The 15,149-nt window shown below is 42.7% G+C and overlaps 1 protein-coding gene across 2 annotated transcripts in view; it reads left to right on the forward strand.

Moving 5' to 3' along the window:
• Positions 1-15,149, forward strand: part of LOC105900369 (cell adhesion molecule 2-like) — a 110,360-nt gene that overhangs the window by 84,292 nt on the left and 10,919 nt on the right. For both annotated transcript variants that reach the window (XM_031572202.2, XM_031572201.2), the window contains exons 5-8: positions 6,296-6,457; positions 8,931-9,021; positions 9,520-9,698; positions 11,687-11,791. In XM_031572202.2, the coding sequence (XP_031428062.1) occupies positions 6,296-6,457; positions 8,931-9,021; positions 9,520-9,698; positions 11,687-11,791 (537 nt within the window). The remainder of the gene's footprint in view (positions 1-6,295; positions 6,458-8,930; positions 9,022-9,519; positions 9,699-11,686; positions 11,792-15,149) is intronic.

Below are 15,149 nucleotides of genomic sequence, written 5' to 3' on the forward strand. Positions count from 1 at the left end.
TCTAAAAATACAGCCAGTCTAATTCACGTTTAGACAGTGCTACAGCCGGTCTAGTTCACGTTGAGACAGTGCTTTGCACTGGCTTCATTACTGTGTCTCTTGTGGGCACCTCAAAGCAAAGAGAGGGGAAAGTCTGTGCTTGGGATGGAGTATGATGGGGGATTTCAATTCTCAACAGCAACATGTCTGTTATTTAAAGTAACACATATACACCTGACCTAGTATTTACGTTTATATGTTAATTCAATTTATCTTATATCAACAGACTCTATTATGCAACATAGCCTTCAGTAGTAGGACACAGACACTCACATTTCCTGATTCCCCCTCAAATACTCAAAAACATTAGTTTCCCCGTTTCCCTCTTTTGGCTTGGCACATGTTCGATTGAAGCACATTTTGAAAATGAGTTTCTCCCGCATCTAAACACCGTCTCGGGAACAGGGGATTTAAAAAATCACATCCCACAGTGGGACGCATATAGGGAACGGCCTCTCCAAGAGCAATGTGCAACATCGTCCCCTGTCAGCCATGGCCGTTTCCATTAGAACTAGCCGGTTTCATTAAGATTGAATATGTCAGCCAGCCCCCAGTGATTGATGAGTTCAATAAGCTAACATGTCTCTGTGATGCGCAGCTGCTAGACAACAACCTGGGGAGAGAAGGGGAGACTAAATGAAACAGGGAGGAGAAGGACATCAACACAGATGGAGAGGAAGCGTCGGCTAAAACTCACACACACACACACACACACAGCGAGGCGTGTTAAGATTACTGGCGGAGAGAGAGGGTGCATCAGGTGAAATCTGGTGTCCATGTCAAAAGTGCATGGCGTAAATTTGTTTTTCTCCGACTCTGCCTTATCTCTCCCATCAGAGGGAGACGGTGTCGCAATTCTGTACAATTTCGTTTTGCTTGTCGATCCCCCAGCAGTCTGTGTCATGAAGCCCTGATTAAAAAACGTCGATGCATTTTACACCTCAGTGGTATCCTCCGAGAGGAAGGTTTTTATTTTTTTAATATCTTATATTCATTTTCCTAACCTGCTCTCCTCCTGTGAACATTTTCCGTGATATATTGTGAATGATAATGATGTAGATGCAGGATTAATGTGCGCGTGTAGATGAAATTAATCTTTATCTTAATCTTTAACAAAGTTCTGCTGTCTTTGGTGCATTCTGCTAACAAGGACATGCACAAGTCAATCAGTTATTACGACAAAGTGTGAAGTCATATGTTACATAACCATGTTCTTTTTCATGATTACTTTCAACTGAACAGTATTACACCCGTGAGGACACGCTGAGTTTGACCTTTGTGTGACTCAGGCTTTATAGATCATGCGCTCTTGGTCTAATCCGTTTGAAGATTCTGATGTACTGTATACTGATCATAGTGGCGTATACACATAGTGTGCTGATCACACACCATGCACACACTCCCCCCTGATGTCAATACACCTTCTCCTTGATTAATGTTTAAAAAGGGTATTAGGCAAATGCAGCAGTGCTTTCTTATACCCTAGACAATTAACTAATTCATATTCAGTCATATTTCAACTAAGGTTCACATTAGAATATCTTAACGTTGGTTCCAAAACTTTCAACAAAAACCCGTAAAGCGTTAGTTAGTATTCCTGAGGCCAGCATTACAGACCTCCCAAAATCCCCTCATTTACGGACAGAGTTCCACAGGTTTTGATTGAGGTTTTTTTAGTGTGCGTGTGTGTGTGTGTGTGCGCGCGTGGGTGTGTGTGTGTCTGTGTGCGTCGGTGTGAGTGTGAGTGTGTGAGTGTGTGTGTGTGTGTGTGTTGCACGTATTTGTATTTGTGGAATAGGTCAGGTGTATCTGTGTGTGTGTGTGTGTGTGTGTGTGTGTGTGTGTGTGTGTGTGTGTGTGTGTGTGTGTGTGTGTGTGTGATTGTGTGTGTGCTGTATCTCACAGGAATAGGGTTTTTAGTGTTTGCTTTCATAAATATTAATGAGAAGCCCTGACCTTAATTTTGATTCTGTCAACCAAATCTTCCCTGCAAAAAAAAATACAAAAAAAACACTTTCCCCCTCAAACAGTAATGCAGAGGAAAAAAACTCCTGGTAGTGCATAATCAGTCAAATAAATTATGTGTCTGAAGGATGTCCATACAGAAAGAAAAAAAGAAAGAGAACATAGATAAAATCTACATCCTCTGTTGTTTATGGAAATCATCTCACTGGATACTGCACCTTTCCCCAATGCCTCGTCTCAGATGATATGTCTCATCCAATTATTTTGTCCATGTTACATTTGGAGCATATAAGTGTGGTTGTAATGCAATGCATTGCATTGCACAGCTACAGACTGCTGAATTAATGAATGCCTTGGTCTAGAAACAGCTTGTGATGAAACATCAGGGGAGTTTTGGGAGTTATCCAACTTGCAGCTTCTTCCAAGGACACATGTAACGCAAGGTGGTCCTTTGTTTGGTATTGTTTTGTCTGTGTGTGTGTGTGTGTGTCTGTGTGTGTGTCTGTGTGTGTGTCTATGTGTGTGTGTGTCTATGTGTGTGTGTGTGTGTGTGTGCATGAGATTTTCTTTTCGATAGGCGTGATGTTAGCTGTCCTTAAGAATCTGCTTCACTTGTCAGGAGACATCAGAAGTTAGGTGTTTTTGCTTTGTTTATTAAAGCAAGGACGTGTATTCAGTGAGATGTCTTTTGTGTTTTTTTGTGTATGTGTTTTTTCTTTTTTACCTCAAAGTGCGGAATTGAAGTGCTTTTAAATGGAAGTCATACGTAATTACAAGGATTTAGTTTTTTTGTGTTGGACTTGAATGTGACTTTGTCACTGCATTGCGAGGTCTGTACTTATTTTCTTACTGAAATAATTTTTTGAAGCTCTGGAACCTTTTCCAGTGTGCTCTGTGAGACTGTACAAATAACCGTGTGGAATATCTAACCGTGCTCGCACTCTCTTTCACTCTTTCTCTCTCTCTTTTTCTCTCTCTCTCTCTCTCTCTCTCTGTCTTTCTCTTTCTCTATCACTCACTCACTCACCCAATATCTATCTCTCTCATTCTTGTTCTGTTTCATATCTGCCCCTTTTTGTCTCTCTTTCTCTCTCTCTGACCAAGTCTTCCTCACTCTACCACTCTTTCTCTCTCTTTCTCTCTCTTTCTCTCTCTGATCCAATATGTCAATCCCATCCTTCCATCCTCTCCTCCTCTACCTCTGCGATGGAGTTGCAGACACAGCCGCCCCTGAATGCGGGGGCGCGCATATGTAGAGACGCATGGTAGGCACAGACCAGACCAGACAGGCTTTAGCGGCTCAGATTCTCCCACATCTGTGCCCTCCTCCAGGGACGTCTGTGCCCAAGGCCACATCTGTGTCTGTTTCTAACCCATCGCTGCTCTCCCTCTCGTTTCCAAATGAGATTGGGCTGCATTGCCTTGTGTTGCGTTGCGTTGGCTCTGTGAGCACTGCAGGATGGGAGGGCGTGTACACAGCTGGCACTGACAGAGAGTGCGGGGAGCACTGATGGGGGACACCTGAGGCCTTCAGACAGACTAGATCTGCTCCCGAGACTAGATCTGCTCCTGAGACCAGATCTGCTCCTGAGGCTGTGTTAAACCGGGGCCGGGTGCCTATGCTAGTTTAGACTAGCCTTTCAAAGGTAGCCTTCCTTTAAAACTGGTCTTAGATTTTTAGCTTGTTGCATAAGTACCTAGACCAGTTGGGTTTTAGTCCAAAAAGGACTTCTGAGGATGTCTGAGAGTGTGCTTGGCTCTGTTTTAGAAGCCAGTTTCAAAGGTAATGGGCATTTCCTGCTTCTGCATTAAATTTGGCTCTCGAAGAAGGATATTGATATCAAGCTTGTTTTCCAACTTGGATGGATTACATTTGCATTATTATTTATAATGACACATTTGGATTGACATTTTTTTATAACATGTCATAACACTGGCTTGAAATTGAAGCATGTTAATATTTAGAAACAAATAAACGGTTGGGAGAGCTTAATGTCAACGCAAAATAGGTTTTCTTTTTATGCTATAATATTACTATAATAGACCTGTCAGATATGGTGTGAACAAATAGCTTGGGGGCCATGTAGCCTTGAGCTACATCTTGGATATTTATTACTTGCCGTCAGAGCACAGAGGCAACTCAAAACAATCCGTATTTGTGAATGCCTCTCTTCCGTTGTTGACATGGTAACCGCTGACATGCTGTGATATGACACGGGGCCTGGGTAGATAAGGACTAGGGTTTAAGGGTTGGAATTTCAAATTCACTACGCCTTTTGGCAATTTGGAACTAAAAACAACAAGACTGATAGCATTTCAAAAACATTAATTTGTTTAATTTTTCTCAGTGTATGGTATTGGAAGTTGTCAGGATTCTTGTCTGGACATAGTTCCTAGTTCCTAGTTCCTTGGCCGCCCTGCTGGACGTTTTGGGTATTGTCTGTCATGTCTTGTTTGTGTTTTGTTCTGCCATGTTTTTTTGGTTTGTTTGTTGTGTGTTTCTGTTGTGCTTTCTGACCCTACCCTCACCTGTCACGTTTCACTTCCTCCCTTGGTTTCATTTTCCCGCCGTGTTGTGTGTTGTTTCTGCTAGGTCATTATTTGTTGCTTGTTGTGCTTTTCTTGTCTTTGTGTTCTGGATTCGAGTTTCGGCCGGCTCTCTGTGCTCTTTTTTGCCCGCCTGGTTTTGTTGTATTATTTTTTTCTAAGTAAAGCCTCATTTTTCTGTTACCTCTGCATTTCATATCATGCACCTGGGTCCTCTCCCCTGAAACCTGACATTCAGGAGCGAGACACAGTGTCCCATTTTACAGAAGTAATGTACCGGGTAAAGGCAAAGAGGTTTTTTGCTGTTATCCAGCTTCATATGAAACTAGTCACACTAAAAAGGCTTAAAGGAAGACTTTGTCCTTCTTCATTTCACCGAGCAAGTGACAGATGGAAAATGAACTGAATTTTGTGTTCACCTCGTAATTAATTGAGTTATTGTTTTCTTTTACACATTTTTTCACATTCCATCCAGTCTTCTAGTAAGGGTCTTATTGTCATATATTTTTTCACATTGCCTCAAGTGTGTCTGCAGAGAACACCTAAGGGGTTGGGACGGCTCTTCAGCTCCTTCAGAGTCCTCAACAACAAAATATAGTCTTGAAAATAGGAGGCAATTGTGGGTCTGGTGGTTAGGGATGATTTCTCACTCTGGGAGATTGTTGATTCATTTCAAAACTGGCCCCTCGGAGAGTAGAACTATCTTCTATCGGCATTGGGAGTTTTTATGTTTTTAAAATAGTTCAAAAAAATAATATTCAGGCTCAAGGTCACTGTGCTTTTTCGACTACTTGTCTGAGTTATAAATGTTCAAAGGTATCGTTTTTTCATGTACAACTCTTTTACAGCAAGAATGTGTCTTGTATCTGTAGAATTAAAATGCTTTGAAGTCAAGTGCCAAAACATTTCTTCAGATTCCTCATATTTTTGGACTGATTTGATTAGCCTGGTGTTGGAATATTGGTCTTTTTAAATCTATTCCGCTTGTGAACTGTGAATGTGAAAGGATTGTCAGGGAAACCTCTGTTTAACCGAAATGACAATTGGATTTTTGGAAGTCAGAGATGATGATTAAAGGCAAAGACTTCCTCTGATGATTTAATGTCTCCTGATTCAGTCGTAATTTCACATGGGGGAATTACAAATGCTGTGCTTGTACTGATTCAACATAATGACTTCCTTTGATAGCTTTCACAGTTTACATTGTTGCAGTTGAGGCATGAAACGGTTGCATTGTCTGAGCCCAACTCCTCTCTCAGTAATTTTAGCCCCATGACGACTAAAAGGCAATTTGCACTGTTAACACAGGAATCCCTTGTGCTTTGAAGTCAAAAACAGACTGAATACAACGGTTACATTTCTTTTTTTATGTTGTATTTCATGGACGTTTTAATCATCTGATGATAACATCTATCATCTACAACAAATTATTTCCTATTCCAATCCCATTTATTCCCAATATTTATGTGCAGTCACAGACAAAACTGTACAGTGAAGATAAATGAAGGCACTCAGTGGCTGCAAACTTTTGATATTGCCCTTCCACTGACGAGTCATAAAAGGATGTTTTACTGTCTTTAGAGTTAACCGGCTAAAAGCTAAGTAAAGGCAAAAGGCCAAGTATTTAGCAGACACTTTAGCCAAAGTGTACATGTACAGTCAACTTGCATCGACCAGGAATCGAACCTGGGGCTGCCGCTTACCGGGTGTTGCTTTTAATCCACGGCCCGTCTCTTTCGTCCAGGTTTAAAGGAGGTGAATTTAAGTGACAACACCTACACGGTGAAGACCTCGCTACAGATGAATGTGGACCAGAACGACGACGGGGTCATCTACACCTGCCAGGTGGACCACGTGTCCCACCCCTCGACCCCGCAGCTGGCCACACAGACGCTGGTGGTGCATTGTAAGTAGAGATCAATATCTCCCTCTCTTGCTCTCTCTCTGTCTTTCTCTCTGTCTCTCTCTCTTTCTCTCTCTCTCTCCCTCTCTCTATCTCTCCCTCACTCTCTATCTCTCCCTCCCTCTCTCTCTCTCTCTCTCTCTCTCTCTCTCTCTCTCTCTCCCTCTCTCTCTCCCTCACTCTATCTGAACACACCTGGTTTAACTAATGAAGAGCATTTCGATCATGCTGACTTAAATCAATCAATGTATGCCTGGAGCAGGGAAAGGTAGCATGTGTTGGGGAGATGAAAACTCCTGCATTAGGGGGTCCAGTCCTTGGGCTTTGTTAAGTGCCTTAAGGCGATGGGCATTGCTAATGGCCCTATGTTAATAAATTATACTGAAAATTGGAAAATACTGTTTTGTCCTCCTCAGCCTGGACAGGAGCTAGCCCTGATGGTGTTGGGGCCCTACCGCAGTCAGTTCATATCTAGCCCTGATGGTGGTTGGGCCCCTACCGCAGTCAGTTCATATCTAGCCCTGATGGTGGTTGGGTCCCTACCGCAGTCAGTTCATATCTAGCCCAGGGTTTTTCCTGCATAGAGAAAATGTGGGCGCGCGCCTAAGCCGTTTTCGCGAGCGCCTACAACAAATCCCGAGCGCCTAAGGCACCAAAAAAAGTCCGCGATAAAAAATAAACAAAAAAAAGCTGTCATTCATGGCGCAATTCAGCTTAATAGTGTTTTGAGCCCTCACCGTCGACTTCAAGGCAGCAGCTTGTCCCACCTCCCACCCCCTGAGCCAATCATTGAAAAGAGGCTGCTCCAAGCTTGCCAGTTTAGAGAATACGTTGGTTTGAATTTGAGATTTGAGCAAGCAACTTAATGTAGCTAGCTTTAAGCTGTTTTAAACCAAGGCACTTCAAAAATGTTGTTTACAACCTGCTTACAAATCTGGTTAAAACAACTAGTGAAGGTGTTTTAGAATAATATTAATGCCATATACAATAACTGACTTTATGTTAACACCACTAATTCATGTTAGCTGTCTAATTATTTAGCGCAATGCTAGCATGCATCTACCGTAATTCGATTTTTAACCAAGGTAGCCTATTGTACTCCAAAATATTGATCGCGACCTGTTTCCAAATCTGGTTAAAAAAATAAAGGTGAGCTGTTATTTATAGATATGAATTATTTCGCTCAGGTGGTGGGATGCGCCTTCATCACGCGTGCAATGCATATTCGAATATGGTCTCAATAGTATGTTTCAAGTATAGGCTACAGCCGAAACCTCGTTCTGTTTTGATCAATAGTAATCGAGTTGATAAGCGTGTCTTCTTGTCTGAACAATACGCAACTGTGAGGTGCGCGAATGGACAGAGCGGCCAGCTGCCAATCACTCAACTTGCGTATTCATCCTGACTTCATCAGTCGGCGGTGATTTTGAGCATAACATTCCATTTTCAGTATTCATGGCTTTCAATGTGTTACAATATCTGCTATGTTGAGGACCTACACAGGTGTAGGCTATTATTTGATTTGTTTACCCGTTTGAACGAGTACCAGTAGACCGCGGGTCCTCGGGAGAGGCAGACAACCGCATTGGTTTATCAATGAAAGCTCAGCTCGTTCGGAGGAGAGCGGATATATTTGTGTTGCATCTCGAATTAATATTATCATTGATAAACCGGTGCGGTTGTAAACTGTCGTTCCGCTGTGAGGGCCAGCCCGACGTGCACGAATACACCTGTACAAATGCAAATGAAATGTCCTCTCAAAATGATGACAGAAGTTTGATTTCCAACGCAGCCTCCATTGGTGGGCCAATAGAAGTTAAACACACTATTAAACATATTTGTGGACAGTTTTAATAATAAAAACAAAAATAATTGTATGTAGGTTTGTATAATAAAAATGAATAGTAATAATAGATAAACTTGATTTTCATAATTTGTGTGTTCCATTTCTGACCACTGGTTAGTTCTAGATTCTATTGATATACATTTCAGTAGTTTGCATATATATGTAAAGAGGTAAACCTTAATAATCTTTGAACCATACATGATAGCACCATGGGGCTTGGACTATTGTCAATGTATTTGAATCTAAAGTGGAAGCAAAATGATTTCCTGAAGCATATCCTCATTATTTATGAAATGGTAAAATGTAAGCTACCAGGTGACATGGTAACACAGACTGCGCACGCAGCGCGCACATTTTTTTTTGGAGCACCGAAGACCCATTTTGACCCAGGAAAAACCCTGTAGCCCTGATGGTGGTTGGGTCCCTACCGCAGTCAGTTCATATCTAGGCCGCCTGTTTGACATTCTGCATATTTGGATACACTCACACTCAAACAGAGACTGGATCGGTACTTAGACACCACTGTCCTTAAAGTTACTCAGACGCCACTGTCCTCAAAGATCCCCGTAAAAATGTATTTGCCCTCAGGGGTGATGATACATAATCCTTTCCATTTCCTTTTTGCCCCAGATGCCCCTCGTGTGCAGATCAAACACACGCAGCCGTTCCCCCAGGATGGACAGTTCCTGAAACTGGAGTGTGTGGTCAGAGGAAACCCTGCGTGAGTCACTACGCTGGCGTCAATCTCGTTATATACCATTTCCAGGAACAAAAACTTGCAGTGCCCTTCATTACTGTTTAATTATACAATTTAGTACATTGTAACACATTAGTTATCAGGCTTTATCGGGCTGTAACGGCACATTGACTCTGTACTTGCTTTGCTCTATAACCCTAATCCTAGTCTTTGTCAATCTGAATCATGATGTGCAGTTGCCTATCATTGCTCAGTTTATTATTCTGTTCCCTCAGGCGTAGCTGCACTGTTGTGTAGACTTACAGGGCACCACCTTCTGCCTGCAAACACCATATGCTGAGTTTGTGTCTGTGTGTCTGTGTGTGTGTCTGTGTGCGTGTGCGTCTGCGTGTCTGTGTGTGTGTGTGTGCGTGTGCGTGCGCGTGCGCGTGCGTGTCTGTGTCTGTGTCTGTGTCTGTGTCTGTGTCTGTGCCTGTGCCTGTGTCTGTGTCTGTGTCTGTGTGTGTGTATATGTACCCATAGGCCAGAACACATTCTGTGGACCAAAGATGGGGGTGAATTACCTGACCTGGACAGAATGATTGTGGAGGACCAGGAGCTGACCTTCACCTCCCTGAATAAGACTGACAACGGCACCTACCGCTGCGAGGCCACCAACCACCTGGGCACGGCCCACGACGAATACAAACTCTTTGTTTACGGTGAGTGGCACACATAGGCATACTGGTCGTCACCACGGGGACAGTATGACAGTGTTTACTTCTCGGATATGCATTTTACAACCCTGTTTGTATTGGTGTGTTTGTGGTTGATAACCTTGAACATCACAAAAAGACACGTGTTTTTTAGATGTGTTGCCTCTGTGCGATCGGGAGTGGTTATGGAAGACAAAAGGACCTTCCTTGTACTCTCTTGTCAGATCTCCAGCGTGCCATACTGTTTGAAAAGAGCATGCATGACTCAAAAGCATGACCTGTTTCCCCTTGCTATGAAGTGAAGAATCCATGAGAAACATCAAGTGCAGTGAAGAGACAACAGAGGAGATGATTTTTTTTTTTTGTCTACATAGTCAACTTTATAACACAGATTTGTTTTGCTAAGTTGAAGTAAAATGATCACAATACTTGAGAATTAGTAAGGCTACAAAGTTAGATTAATCTTAAAATATCTTAACAGCTAGCTATTAAATCCACATTCTGAGTCAGTCTCCTGGCTAAATTAGCGTACTGATAATAACATTCATGATATCTGGATACACTTCCATGCATATTTGTCACGTGTTAAGTCAGTAATGGGCACTGCTGCCGGACTTGTATATAACAGTGTGTTTCAAAACCAAAATTAGTCTATTGGAGGCCAGAGGGAGACAGTGTGTCAGGTTCTTTGGGAAGGAAGCTACACACACATACACACATACACACACACACACACACAGTCTCATAGAGCTTTGCGTTGAGAGTTTTCATCCCCCCCCCCCCCCCCCTTCTGGTTTTGCATTTCCTCTTTTTGCTAAGGAATGTAATTAGCCTTTATGTCGGGACGGGAATCGACTTCTTGACTCGTGAAAATGTCAGGACAACAACCCAGCAGGGAGAACTGAAGCACTTAATGATGCCATTGCTATGAAAGTGACAACTCCACAGGAATGGAAGGGGGGTAATTGGGTGCCACAAATATGGTGTCTGTACGCTGAATACATTAACTACTGTCATCTGAAATGTCACTGGATGTTCTTTCTCTTCATTACAGTAGTAATTAGCACACATTCGGCTCGTTACCGTGTTCCCTGTTCTTGAATACTGTAAGCTAACATTAACGCTAGCGCACCCCTAGTGCTAGCTTCCACTGAGGTGTGGAGATGATACGAGTCGCGCAAGTTAGAGTTTACGCTTGAGGGCAGCACAAGTGTGCTGAAGGAGACGTGTCAGTTACTGGTCAGTAAACCATCTGCTGTCTGTTGTTGTCAAGGGTGAGTAACCGACACGTCAGTCACACGGTATCTCCTGTTTTATTTTACTTCCACCTATGGGGTCTCACGCTCTCGTCGCCATTAAAACCCTCCTCTCAAATCCATTGCTCTCATCTCATCCACACCACTGACAGATTGCCACCAGTCTGTGTGAGCACAATAGGTCTCCCAGTCTGGTGGTTGTGTCTACATGCCCCCCCCCATCCTCCTCCTCCATCTATGGTCATGTTATCACAAACACTGTGATTCCACTCTTAACTTTCTCCATCAGTAACGAAGGTGTTCAGATGCCTGGTTGTACAGAATGCATCTCTCTCTCTCTCTCTCTCTCTCTCTCTCTCTCTCTCTCTCTCTCTCTCTCTCTCTCTCTCTCTCTCTCTCTCTCGAACTTTGAGTGTGTGTGTGTGTTTGTGGTTTTCAGATGCCTGGTTGTACAGTGTGCCTCGACTAACAGCAAATTAATTCATCGAAAGTGTTAGTTTAGATCCAGTTTCTGATTCAGTTTAGGAGAGCATGCTATTTATGTGTTATTTGAATAATTTGTATTATTATTTTGTCTCTCACATGTTCCTTACATAGCAAATACTTTTTGTTTGTGTGTGTTAATGTTCCATTTTTATATAATTTGTTTTGTTTTGTGTTTTGTTGTTTGTCTGTTTGTTTGTTTTTATCTATGTGTTGTGTGTTGTCGTTGTTGTTGTTGTTTGTCCCATTGACCAGATGCCCCCACTACCCCGCCTCCATCCACAACTCCTCCCCCTCAGCCCACCCCTCCAGACACCACCCCCTCCATAGACACCAAGCACGCCAACCCCGCATTCACTGGTAAGAGAGGTACTGGACCACACGCTTCCCCACAGCTGCAGCTACTTCCTCTCCTTCCTCTCCATCCCTCTCCCTCTCTATCTCTGTCATTCCCCAATCTTTCTTTCTTGTTCCCTCCCCCCCCCCCCCCCCCCCCTATTTTGGCACAATCCTTTTCTTCGCCAAGTAATATTTTTAAAATATGATTTTCCTCAGACTTTTCAAAGTCTGGGTAGATCATTTTGAATTTATGAAAGAATTTTTTTAAAAGGCAGCATTCATTTAAAAAAGTGGAACTCTGTTTCTACCATGCCCTGGCTGCAATGAACGCAGAGCCTCTCTTCTCTGGGCAGCCAGGTTTGCCTGTGTCTGCCCCTTTTGATAGCCAGGCTGTGGTTGCTCAATCTGTACCTTGTCAGGTTTTTCCTTTCTTTGGCATCAGACACTGTGGATAGGTAGTTTGCCACAGTGTATTCTCTATTTAGGGCCATATAGCATTGAAGTTTGTTTTGTCTTTGTGTTGTTTCAGTCCAATATGGCAGGTAGTTTTCTGTTTCTTTGTTCACAATTTGGTTAGGCCAAATTGTTTGTGTACGGGTGGCATAGACCTGACGCTGGTTGTTAGTCACATTAGTTTGGTTGTGCTCGTTTGTTGTGTTAGTTTGTGTGAGTCTTAGCACTAGCTGGCAGAGGGGACTATTTTTGCTCATCTCTTGGCTTTCCAGGCCTTTAAAACAGTTGGGGTCACTTGCTTTGATATGTTTCAAGAATTTGATGACTCGTTTTTCAATTTTAATTCATAAAGGGTATTGGCCTAATTCAGCCCTGCATGCATTGTTAGGTATACTCCTTTGTACTTTGAGTATACTTTTACAAAACTCTGCATGCAGGGTTTCAACTGGGTGTTTGTCCCATTTTTCAAATCCTTTGTACAACAGAGGACCCCATACTTCGCTGCCATATAATGCGATTGGTTCTATCATGATTGGAATATTTGAGCCAGGTTCTAATTGGGATATCAAATTGAATAGACTTTTTGATGGCATAGAAGGCCCTTCTTGCCTTCTCTTTCAAATCATTCACAGCCAAGTTGAAATTGGCTGTTGAGCTGATCTTCAACCCAAGGTAGGTATCATTTGTGGTATGTTCAATTGTGTGTGTACCAAGGGGGAATTTCTTTCCCTGACCTCTGGATGTTTTCTGAAAAGTGAGTATTTTCGTTTTTTGTGGGTTAATGGTCAGGGCCCAAGTCTGACAGAACGTGTGCAGGACATTCAGGTTCTGTTGTAGTCCCTCTGCTGTTGTCGTCTGCAAAGAAAAGACATTTCATTTCTGAGTCATTTAGTGAGAGGCCAGGTGCTGCAGACTGTTCAATTATTTTTGCCAATTCATTGATATAAATATTGAAAAGGGTCGGTGATAGTGGGCAGCCTTGTCTCACACCCCGTTCCTGGGAGAAGAATTCTGTGTGTTTATTCTCAATTCTAATTGCACATTTGTTGTTTGAGAACATTGTTTTTATGATTTTTTTTATGTTTTCCCCCCTATACCAGTTCAGAGAAGTTTGAAGAATAATCCATTATGCCAAATTGAATCAAAGGCTTTTTGGAAGTCTATAAAGCAAGCAAATATTTTTGTCTTATTTTGGTTTACATATTTGTCTATCAAGGTATGTAGGGTGAAAATATGGTCTGATGTTCTACATTTTGGTAAGAATCCTCTTTGGCTTCTACTGAGGGCATTGTGCTCGATAAGGAAGTTGATGATTCTCTGATTTAAAATACTACAAAATAACCTTTGTTCCAGACGTCAGGGAAGTATCCGACACTCAGAATGAAGTTAAACAATTTTAAAATAGCCATGCTCAATAGCCATAGCAATGCTGCCTCTCTTTCTTCTGTCCTCCCTTTCTCTTCATCTCTCTCTCCATCTCCCCCTCTCTTTCTTTCTGCCTCCTCCCTTTCTCTTCATCCCTCTCTCCATCTCCCCCTCTCTTTCTTTCTGCCTCCTCCCTTTTTCTTCATCCCTCTCCGTCTCCCCTCTCTTTCTTTCTGCCTCCTCCCTTTCTCTTCATCCCTCTCTCCGTCTCCCCCTCTCTTTCTTTCTGCCTCCTCCCTTTCTCTTCATCCCTCTCTCCGTCTCCTCCTCTCTTTCTTTCTGCCTCCTCCCTTTCTCTTCATCCCTCTCTCCGTCTCCCCCTCTCTTCATCCCTCTCTCCTCCCCAGCCAGTCTGCATTGCCTTCCCTCCTCCAGTGTTTCATTCTCTCTCATCGCTGTCTCTAATCTCTTGGCTCCACACCATGCTGTTTGTCCTTCTCCCTGCACTTCATTCACCCCATCTGCTCTCTATCCCTCACTCTCTCTCTATCCCTCACTCTCTCTCTAGCTCTCTTTCTCCCTTTCACTCTCTCTATCTCTCACTCTCTCTTTCCCTTTAACTCTATATTTCTTTCCCACTCTCTCTCTCTCACTCTATTTATCACTCTCTCTCTCTCTCTCTCTCCTTCGCTCTCCTTCAGCTCTATGTCCTGAGGTCCACCTCATTCAGCATGGCTCAACAGAACCCCCTCACCTTCCTCTCCCTCTCTCTCTCTCTCTCTCTCTGCATCATTTATGGGGCCCCAGGAACCTTTTCCTTTCCGATCTGAGTTGACGAAGGTCGGCGCTTGTGCTTTTCTCATTTTATGGGCTATGTGCTCCCTTTTCCACTTTTTACTCTCAAAAAAGCTCATTATTCACAGGATGGGGTTGCTCTCTCTCTCTCTCTCTCTCTCCCTCTGTCCTTTGCTCTCTCTCATTCTCTCTCTCTCTCTCTCTCCCTCTGTCTATTGCTCTCTCATTCTCTCTCACTCTTTGTCTTTCATCACAAAGTATACAAAATTACCTGATTTTATTTTGTTAAGATGGATCATTTGTTGACCTCCATTTCTCCCTGATGTTCTACATGTGTGCAGAATGAAATAAAAGCCCCTGAAACAGGTATAGTGCGGAGGAGGACGTGTTTCATATTATCATATAATCATAGAGGAAATTACAAAAGCGCTGATTATGAACACAAAGCAGTCAGTGTTGTCTTTGAAACGGTACAGTAATCCCTCTGGCTGTCTTTTCCCTCTACCATTAAACCCATGACTCCTCAGTACGGTTTTTCAGGATTAATTGATGGTGTCATCAGAAAGTCTTTAAGTCCTTAAATCTAGACCACGTACTGGATAACATAATGGCCAAATGAGCAGTGGCGGTTGAATTAGGAGTGGTGTGGAGAGTTTCACATTATACAGTTGAAACCAGAGCAGTCTGCAGGAAATCAATTCCCTTTTAAAAGCAAAGTTCGGCTAATAGTTAGAGAAAGAGTGGCGAAAGAGTTCTTATTTTTAAT

Source organism: Clupea harengus, chromosome 8, assembly GCF_900700415.2.
Source record: "Clupea harengus chromosome 8, Ch_v2.0.2, whole genome shotgun sequence".
NCBI lineage: Eukaryota > Metazoa > Chordata > Actinopteri > Clupeiformes > Clupeidae > Clupea > Clupea harengus.